General features: G+C 37.1%; 1 protein-coding gene across 3 annotated transcripts in view; it reads right to left on the bottom strand.

Annotated features, from left to right (window-relative positions):
• Window positions 1–656: 656 nt before the first annotated feature.
• AGL (amylo-alpha-1,6-glucosidase and 4-alpha-glucanotransferase) overlaps window positions 657–10,599 on the bottom strand; it is a 53,802-nt gene continuing 43,859 nt past the window's right edge. For all 3 annotated transcript variants that reach the window (XM_081946879.1, XM_081946877.1, XM_081946878.1), the window contains exons 30-34: window positions 9,289–9,500; window positions 8,866–8,963; window positions 7,504–7,591; window positions 7,272–7,405; window positions 657–4,617 (exon numbers count right to left, since the gene is read on the bottom strand). In XM_081946879.1, coding sequence (XP_081803005.1) covers window positions 4,500–4,617; window positions 7,272–7,405; window positions 7,504–7,591; window positions 8,866–8,963; window positions 9,289–9,500 — 650 coding nt within the window. In that variant the 3' untranslated portion in view covers window positions 657–4,499. The remainder of the gene's footprint in view (window positions 4,618–7,271; window positions 7,406–7,503; window positions 7,592–8,865; window positions 8,964–9,288; window positions 9,501–10,599) is intronic.

Genomic DNA, 10,599 nt, shown 5'->3' with positions numbered 1-10,599 from the left:
CAATTGTTGCAAGTACAATATTAATTTTTTACAAACACAGCTGTTATTCTTGAAATAGTTGTCTAATTTTAAATTTTAAATCCTTTATATATACCATTTGAATACAGACACACCATTGATATAGATTTAAACATTAATTTAAACATTATTGTACCAAAATAACTTGAGAAATGTATACTGTATCCAGACAGGACTGTGCAATTCGTAATTTTATCAGAACTGAAGGACTTGTAACAAGTCACTCCTCTATCCTCAAGTACCTCTAAAATGCCAAGCTATGAAGAATATTATGTAGGAGATGACCAGGCTGAGCCTGAGGGAGGGGTCAAATCAGTCATGAGTCCCTTTGCATCCACAAGAGATCAAATCCAGCCCATCTTGAATTCCTGTGACTCTTATCTATTACCACTAGTACTTCAGATTCTTGTAGAGAGCTTAGGCTTGCAATAAATCTTCATATTCATTTGAACTGCCTGGATCTCCTGATTTCTCTGAAGCTTGACATATTGTCTAGTACACACACAGTTCTGAAGTTTTCTCAATAAAAGTCCAAATTATCTAGACAGACAATCCAAAGTAAATTTGGCACTGGAAGAAACAAGTGTTTTCAAAGTCAGGAAAGAAAACTCAATGTTGGACTACTTTATTATTGTTGATTTGATAGTTCTAGAACATGGGTGTTCAATTTTGGCAACTTTAAGACCTGTGGATTTTAAATCCCAGAATTTCCCACATCCATTTTCCGCTGGGCTCCACCAGTCTGATACTAGAGCTTTAATACTAAAATATATCAATTCAGAAATCTTTACTTTTGAACCTAATTAGATTTTCTTCAAACAAATATGGCGCAAATTTAATAACTGCTAAAGTAAGCACTGATATTCAGGGGTGGGCTGCCATGGGTTCAGGAGAACCCCTAGCTAACATTATGTCTGGTTCAGAGAACCTCCAAATCCCACCCCAGGGTGACCCCACCCACCCCTCCCCAGAGTCTCCACACAGCCTGTTTTGGATGTGAGGTAAGTGCAGGGCCTTGTGGAGGATCCGGGAGGGGGAAAACAGGCCTCCCGGAAGGCCTCTGGAGCCTGGGGGAGGCAGCTTTCGCCTTCAAAGAGGTTCAAGGAAAGCCTCCGGAGCCTAGGGAAGGAGAAAACAGCCCCCTCCCCCTGTGGTGCAGGAGGCTGACTAGGACATGTCCTCCATGGCCATGCCTACCCAGCAACTGGGCCGAGAACCCGCTGCTTAAATTTTTGAAGCCCACCCCTGCTGATAGACAATATGATAGATAGAACTATCCTAAAGGCAGTTGTCCAGTTGGCTTTGCTATTAACATCTAAATATTATTATCTACCAAATCAGTTGTCTTAAAAAGAATCAAACCGGATTTCCACGTAGGTAGCATAAAAACATAGTACTCTGAAATCAGTAGTGTTAATGCTGTATGCTTCCAACTCACTGAGTTCAGGATCACCTCCATTTGTTTTTAATAATATGAATCCTAGTCCCAAGATATATTAGATAGGTAAAATTGACAATTTTTAAATTCTTATTCATATATCCTCAAATGTAATTTTTAGAAATAAATATGTCCATATCTATTTTCCTAATAGAACTTTTTGAAGCCCTAACCAAATACATAGAATTTTAATTAGACATTCATTTTTATGTCTCAAAATGGATAGGAATGTCAAAAATTGAGATGTTATAATAGAATTAATCTTTTATTAATGGTAAACTTACTTGTTATTAAATGAGATTCGCTGACAGTGATGTTTATTAAATGAAGTAGTGCAAGTGTCAATCATTAAGTATTCTTAAATATTCATAGTATGAAAGAACCAATGCAAACGTAAGTTTTAAAAAGCAATATACATAGCAGCTCAGTAGGATCTCTAACCTGTTTATTGGCTTGTTTTACCACCACATGCCCTTAAGAGAAAACTCCAGCTATAATTTCAAGGCAGTGGTTCTCAACCTGTGGGTCGGGACCCTTTGGGGGTCAAATGACCCTTTTACAGGGGTCGCCTAAGACCATTGGAAAACACATATTTTTGACGGTCTTAAGAACTGAGACACCAATTTTATGGTCGGGGGTTACCACAACATGAGGAACTGTATTTAAGGTTCGCGGCATTGGGAAGGTTGAGAACCACTTTTTAAAGGGCAACCATAGCAAAGCTAAAATATTGATGACTGTGAGATGGCAGCAGAGAGTCACTTTTTTGTATCTTTTTGCTGCCCTCTAGTGTCAGATGGACGTTTGAAGACTAGATATGGTATCCCTACTAATAAACATAGGAGCAACGGTGCTGAAATGGAGTATTATTAAATTGTGTTATATCTATGCATTTTCAAAGCAGTGATTTTTGCCATTGTCATCCCACTAAGGTAAACTTGCTATTTCCTCCTGCAACAGAAAGTAACATCATGTAGCCTAATCTGGCCTTTGCTGAGTAATTGCACTGAAATTATGGCACAGATGAGCTCTGGCTATTGAGTTCCAGATGATTTCACTAAGCCTTAATTTAAAGTACTTAGAACAAATTGACTTAAATTGAGGACTGGAATTTCTTCCAACCTTCTGCTAAAAAGCAATTGCCTTCCTATAAGTTCCACTAAGGGCTAATGCACAAACAACCGTCAAGTTGGGAGGCCCGCAAATAGCTTCTTGAAATAGTTTCAGAGTGGCAAGCCTTTTATGCAGATAAGGCCAATTCACTAGGTTCTCCTTTCACATAATTATAGTAAGTCCACATTGAAGGAGATCCAGTTGTGGATAGCTGCGATGTAGCAATTTTGGTGGGAGTGTCTGTGTAAGTAGTGAGCAACTTGAACACTACTTGAATGTCATTTTAAAAAAAACTAAAGTTGTTGCTCCTTTCAAGACGTCTGCAGAAAGCTCTTCATCTTACAATTTATTTTTCCCCTCAATCCTGATTCATTTCAGTTATATATATATACATACATATATATACAATAAATTAGATTCTAAATACAGTAATTACAACTTTCAAAAGTTGGCAAAATGCAAACTTAGTACATGAGACTTTTTTACTCCTACATTATAACCTGACTCAGCTTGGTATTTTATTGTTCAGCATGGACAAACAATTACATGCTTCAAAGCAAAGTGTGTTTTTATAGGCGCTCATTGTATGTTAAATTAAAGTACCCTTCTCCACTGGGTATGCTTTGAGATTTTCAATGATTCTGAATGAGCAATGCAAGGACTCCCATATGGAGCATATAAGCCACAGAAAACTAAAGTCTAGCTCCAAATTAATTATGCCCTATTGTAAAAAAAAAAAAAAAGAGGGAAAGGTGTCTTTAAAGTTTTTACAAGAATGTAAGAAAGGGAGGGGGCAAAGTTAAAGCTATATTAACATTTTATAGATAGAGTGAGAGAGATTCCTTCCTCTTACTCTCAAAATACTAGAATCTAGGGTCAGCTAAATGGTGGGACATTACAATAGATAAAGTTATTCAAACAGCATTGGGAATTTGCTAACACAAGGAATAGTTTTGGTAAGTTTCTTTTGGAAGGGCTTTGACTCATCCAGGATTAAGACTGGTTAGCCATTCAAACCAGCACTTTCAGTGATGGAGGTAATGGGCTTCTCTGGATCCCTTCCCAAGTAACATTGAATGGGAGAAAGCTCTTGTATTCATGTCCTGCTTAGCAGGGAGATATTATTTCTATAGCATTGCTACTGGGAAACAGAATATGGGACCACTGTTCTGATGTACTATGCTTGTAAGGCTCTTAAATGTAAAATTCAGGTAGTACTCAAATTACAACTGTAATGGAGACTGCTCATCATGGTCATAACTCGGTGATGGTTGCAAAATAAAGAAAAGGTTGATTTTACAGCCTTTTTTGCAGTAGTTGTTAAGGGAACATGGTTGTTAAAGAAGCAATGGCTTGCAATGGGTGCAGTTTTGCTGAATAGCGAAATGCTAATTTTTGGCAAAATCATAGTAAAACATGGTCAGGTGGCTGTAGGCCACTGCAAACAGCCATAAATGCAGCCCACTTGCCAAGGGCCTGAAGTGCAGTCACATAACTGTGGCGGGACCCACTGTCAGAACTTTGAATCTGAGTTATCAGTATCCCTCAAGTAAGTTCATTGGAACTAAGCAATTGGATGTAAGTCAAAGACTACCTATATAGAAGTACCTTAAATCAGGGCTACCATTCTAATTGGTTTCTGAAATAGAACATGTGGAAATAGAAGATACATGGCGTTTGAAACATACCCAAGTCTAATTTTCTATGCTTTTATACTTCATATACATGTTGAGCATATTTTAAGATACACTCATTGGTTTTAAAAATTATGGTGTGATTCTCAAATGATGAACACTCACACTGTCCTACAGTTGCCAAGGAACAATAGGCGTTAACAACGTCTATCAGTAGGATTTTTAACAATAAGGCAAGCATTGTTATTTGCATTCTAAGACAAAAGCTAGCAATTTTATACGACAGACAACTACGGTTACAAATCGTAGAGAACCTCAAGAACCACAGCAATTGACCAAGCCTGAGTTTCACAGCTGAAGGGACAATATTGACCATTCTCATTAGTTAATTCTGGAAGCCCTTTCCAAGGCGACCTGCAGAAAAACCAAGTTAACATATTAGCATCTGAATAACACATCTTAAATGAATACAAGATAATGTCAGGGCAGATATGAGTTAGACAAAATAATTTACCTTTTGCACTATATTTCTAATTAACTCTTATATTTATTAATTTCTATTTATAAGAGAAAGTGGAAAATCCGATATTACAGAAAAAAAAATGGAATAGCTCTGTGTGAACAAACTTTACACAGCATCCATCCATCCATATGGAATTCTGAGGGCTATTCAATTATGGCATTTCAGCTCTAAATGGAAAAGAGGGATATGATTTGAAATGAAGAATAGATGTACTCCTTGACTTATGACCACATTTGGGGCCAGAATTTCCATCGCCAAGCAAGACAGTTGTTAAGTGAGTCACCACTGATCTTACAAACTTTTCTGCCCTGTTGTTAAACAAATCACTGCAGTTGTTAAGTGAATCACATTATCATTCAGTGACTCTGGCTTCCTTCATTGACTTTGTTTGTCAGAAGCTGAATGGCAAACACATGGCTGCGGGATGCTGCAACTGTCAAAGTACACATCAATTGCCAAGTGCCCAAATTTTGATCATATAACTGTGTCGGGATGTTGCAATGGTTGCAAGTGTGAGGATCGACTGTCAGTCGTTGTTCTCAGTGCCATGGTAACTAAATGAATGGTTGTAAGTCGAGGACTACCTGTACATGAGAGTGATATGTCCCAAAGGTGCTTTTTCAAAAGGGAACTGGACTTTCTTGTTTTTCTTTGAAGACGTTTTGCTTGTCATCCAAGAAGCTTCTTCAGCTCTGACTGGACGTGGGGGTCAGAGCTGAAGAAGCTTCTTGGATGAGAAGCGAAACGTCCTCAAAGAAAAACAAGAAAGTTCAGTTGCCTCTTGAAAAAGCACCTTTTGGGACAACCATGACCTGGATGACTGAGAATCTCCATAGACATGAAGGTGATATGAAGAACCCAGAGCTGCAATTAGATCAGCACAGTGGTTCTCACTTGTTCAGGGACTATTGAGGGTTAAAGCATCTGTGTAAAGCATGGGGGGGGGGAACCCTTCTGTGTCCTTATCAATATATTTTCCTTTCCTATACAGTCTGAAATAGAAAAATCTGCTCGGCCAGTGCACTGGGTTCCAAAGTATACAGGCCTCAGTTCAGACATTAATGCACGCAAGTTACTGCACTTGAAATCCTAGCCAGCCAACTCACCTCACAGGACGGTTGTGAGGAAAATAGGAAGGAATATTAAATATGCTTGCCGCCTTGAGTTACTTATAAAAACAATAAAGGTGGGATATAAATCAATAAAGGATAAAAAATAGTGTTCTCAGACACTACCCAACCAATAGTGCAAAGCTATGCATACTAATCCAGTTTCCAGTCAAAAGACAACAACCTTCCGACTGAATAATTTTATATCTAGAAAAAAATCATCTTCTGAAAAAGAAAGGGGATATAACTCAAGTTCTTGCTTTTTCCTAACCTATCAAAACATTGAGTTTCCTCATGAATCTCCATTCGAAGAAACTCTCTGAAGAACAAACTCAATTAGGATATGAAATAGAACAGCATTAAGACCCTTATAAACCTTAAGCACATTTATTATTGCAGTAGCAATCCAGATGATTGTGACTCAAAAGGTATTCCCCGAGCTTATATTTTTCAATACGCTGCAGGGAATTTTATTTGTCCAAAAGCACAAGAAATCTTTTGAAGATCAGCGTCTACTTTATTTCCATGTGTGACTGCAAGAAGAAAATTTACTTCTCTGATTCCCTAACTTCCAGTTAGGTACAATTTATTGATATTCAGCCTATTCCTCAACACCTGACTGGTTATTGCATCTGAAAGCAAACTAAATACCAGACTAGGTACTGTTTGCAGTGAAAAAAACCAAATTAAAGTCCAAAATTGAATTCAGGCCTGCCTTTTGCATGATTCAGGTTCATTCAGCACTGAACTAAGATATCTATAATTGCTGTACATGTTTGCGTAATAAAATAGCAATAATATCCTACATACATTTAATTTTAAAATATTCAAATTTTGATTTCAGATTTTTTATTTAATTTGAAAAACATTTCATTTGCTCCATGACTATGAATTATGCATGCATGTACAACATGTAGGAAGCGTGAGCTCTTCTGTGTGTTTGGTGCCATTTCCCCCCCTTTCCCACTCCTGAACACTGGCATGCATAGATATAATATAGTTTCCTGATTGTGATTTCAGGTTGCTACTACTAGTTCTCTCTAATATAAATTAACTTTGAATTAAGATATAAAAAATACAAAAGTAAACAGTGACATATGAAACTTTCTAATTATTTCTCACTGAAAGAACTATATCAGTTCCTTTTTATAGGAAAGGAACAGCCTATAAAAACTTTTTATCATTCAAGGTATTTTATTCTGTGTATGAGCTCTATCTTGAACGTCGGCAGAACTTTTGCCTTCATTCTTTTTTATTTTTGTATCATACACATATTCAGGCAGTATCTATCTATCTATCTATCTATCTATCTATCTATCTATCTATCTATCTATGTGTGTGTTTGTGTTATATATATGTTATATATATATGTGTTGATATATATATCAAAAACGATGTTCAACAGTAACATTTTATATTGTATAAATAAAAGCTACCTCTCAAGATGAACATAATGGCGAGAAAGAACATTCTTAATCAAAAGCACAGTCTTTGCATAGATCTCTGGACCAATTAACTTGGAGAAGTATAGCTTGGCACGAAGGAAATATCCAATTGGCCAAAGCCATTCCTTAAAAACAAACAAACAGAATTAAAGATACAGTGTTTCAATATGAAAACTGAAAATCTAAAATCAATTGATAAAGACTGATAAAGTATAATACTTACAGGTCCTTGATGGTAATTGAATCCTTTAGACACATTATAATTATCATTGTCTAAGGCATTATCGTAAACACCACAATAAACCATATCACTAGGAAAAAAATGAGTCAATTAATATTTCTGAGAAAGACACATCAAGTTTTATGAAAATACTTAGGACAAAGATCATTAAGATGGCTTTCACCTTTCATTTTTATAGGATTTTAGATCTGGTGTTTTTTTTTATATTAGTAAATCTTATTCTCTGTGGAGTGTATTTACTTATTCAGACATTATTCACTGCAACAGAATGTAAACGATGTCAATATCTATTTGCAGTGAAGTTGCATTAATTAATACAACAGTGATGCTGCACTAATGTACTGATATGATGTTTCTATGACGTTACCGTTTAAAATATTCAGTTCCAATTAATGGATCTTATACATCTCAAAATGTACCCTCTTGATAAGGATCAAGAAAACAATAATGATAAAATGCTGCTTGACTCCCTTTTGTAATATCTTAGACTAGAAAACAGGATACAGAGGAAACTAACATGAAAAAGAATAGTTGTCGGCCATGACCCAGTTTGTAAAATCAATCCCATCACAATAAAAAAAAAACCTTTTAGGACCCAGGCCTCTGGCTATTAATTAAGTCAAATCTATCTTCAAACAAATATTATTCACACTATAGAATTTCTTTAAACTATGATGATAGACACGAAAATTAGTACGCTTGTAGCAGACTCAACTGTTTATAAAACTTAGCTCCGATTTACAGTGATAGACTTATTTATTTACACTAGGTAAGCCTTCTTATGTAACCATGTCTCCATCATCCCAACAGCACTTAGACCTATATACCGCTTCACAGTACTTTACAGCCCTCCCTTAGCAGTTTACAGAGTCAGCATATTGCCCCCAACAATCTGGGTCCTCATTTTACTGACCTCAGAAGGATGGAAGGCCTGAGTCAACCTTGGCATACTTGGCATTGGCCCACCCAACTCACCCTGGCAGAATATGCATACCCCGGATCCCATCAGCCAAGGAGGGGTTTATAAGAGCTTTTTCTGCCATGGCTTTGAATTGTCATCCCCCTCAGCATCCCATTTTCTTGGCCTTCCCAAAGAGCCGAAAAACCTGGCTTTGCAACTGGCATGGGGTCCCTATGTGGCTATCCTGTTTTGGAAGTGGCTAGTAGACTAGTACAAGATCTTACATCCACCCTGTCTAGGCACTGGATTTTATCTGCTTTACTATTAATTTTCATGTTTTAGCTTTTAATGTCTGATGTTTTCATGTTTTAATCCTATAATTGTTTTATTCTTTTTTTTTGGGGTGGTGGTGGTGGTAATTTAATAAATAATAAAATACTTACTCTGGGTCTAAAGTTTTCATCCCGAGTGGACCAAGTAATTTTTCCTCTAACGTTTCAAGTGCTTTCCAAGCATGCTCAGGAAAGAACAATTCAGGTGCCTTGATTTTTTTTTTAAAGTAGAAAAATATATCACAGTAAACAACAGAATACTAAAAAACATAAAAAAGGTATAAACTTGTCCTGAAGTTATATCCCATGTTATAAGTAACATTTATTTCACTGACTTATTTATTGAAGAGCATGCTCCATAAGCGTTCCCTGCTTTGTTTGTAGTCCCATCTACTCCACTGCTTCTCCCGGCAAACTATCACCTTTGTATCTTCCAACATTTTAACCAATTTTTGTATTCAGAATTGCTAACAAAAGTGTCAAAAACACATGCAAAAAACCCCCACGTGTCATTTTAAAAACCATAATACGCACCACAACCATTGCTATAGCGAAATTGGGCCTCAGCTGATAATCACACCAAGGACTTGATGCTCCGTAGCTGTCTTTGTATATGCCCCGCTTATGAACCAGAGTTGGATGTGTCTCGTTGGGATCATTTGGGTCTTCAGAGACAAAAAACAGCTTTTCGAAATGGGCTTGGATTTTTCTGTTCCACTGATCATATGTAAAGGTCTCCTCTCTCCCTGGAAAACAACATCAATTTTGTGCAATTGACTGATACAATAAAAAGAATCATTAAGGACACATCCTGGTAGGACATAGCTGTGCTGTAATTAGAAAAATGATGCTACTACAAATATATTATCTAAAATTCTTCAGATTCAGTGTTGTTAACTATCAATTCTGAACTGGGACAACTGTTTCCAAGACAAACTGAAGGCCACTTCATCTGGAGGACCAACAAATAACAACAAATGGTAATTTGATCTAAACAAGTATTTTTCCTCACTAAAAATCACATGGTTCTAGAGCTGGCTTTATCATCGTATAGGATAGAGGTTAGGCATACTGCAAAGGCCAAGCTTCCATATGCCTAAGCATGGAGGTAGCAAAAAATAGCTGATGGAAAACAGAATTTAGGACTGTCGATGTATCGGTGTGGATGGAATCAGATGGATGAGGAAACCATATTTTTGAGTTATAATATGTCCTCTATATCGGTCCCAAAGGTGCTTTTCAAAAGGCAATTGGACTTTCTTGGGGTTTTTTTCCCCTTGAAGATGTTTTACTTCTCATCCTGAAGAAATGAAGAAGCTTCTTGAATAAGAAGCAAAACTGTCTTTAAGGAAAAAAGTCCAGTTGCCTTGTGAAAAGCACTTTTGGGACATCCATGACCTGGCTGATTGAGAATCTCCATAATTCTCTATATGGGGTAGAATTCATTTTCTCTTTCTTTGCAAGTACCCTGCCAAGGCAGGTTTAGGAGTGGAGACAAGCCCTGCTCCTATTGAGACTATGGCAGGTGTCTCTCTTTCCTCTCCCTGAGTCTCTGGCCACATATTTTCCAGGTCCATTTGTTTTCCAGTAGCTGGAGAATCTTTCACTGTACAAAGTCAATTCTTCCATTTTTCTTGCTATCAGATCCCAGGCTCAAGGATTAGGAGGAATAGCAAGAGAAATATGTGTGTGGGTGCCTTTTTATCCGCCCCAACGAAGTGAAATGTTCACTCTGTGCTTGATAGGTGCTGTTGAATGGGCATGCTTTTTAATGTTACATAAGACTGTTGGATACGTGTTAAAAATTCACCCCTGTGGACAAAGAGCTGCAGAGCCTAATTCACA

The sequence above is a fragment of the Natrix helvetica genome, assembly GCF_964273705.1.
Source record: "Natrix helvetica genome assembly, chromosome: 3".
Taxonomy (NCBI): Eukaryota; Metazoa; Chordata; class Lepidosauria; order Squamata; family Natricidae; genus Natrix; species Natrix helvetica.
Note: the sequence above shows the minus strand (reverse complement) of the source record. Positions and strands in the feature narration are given on the sequence as shown.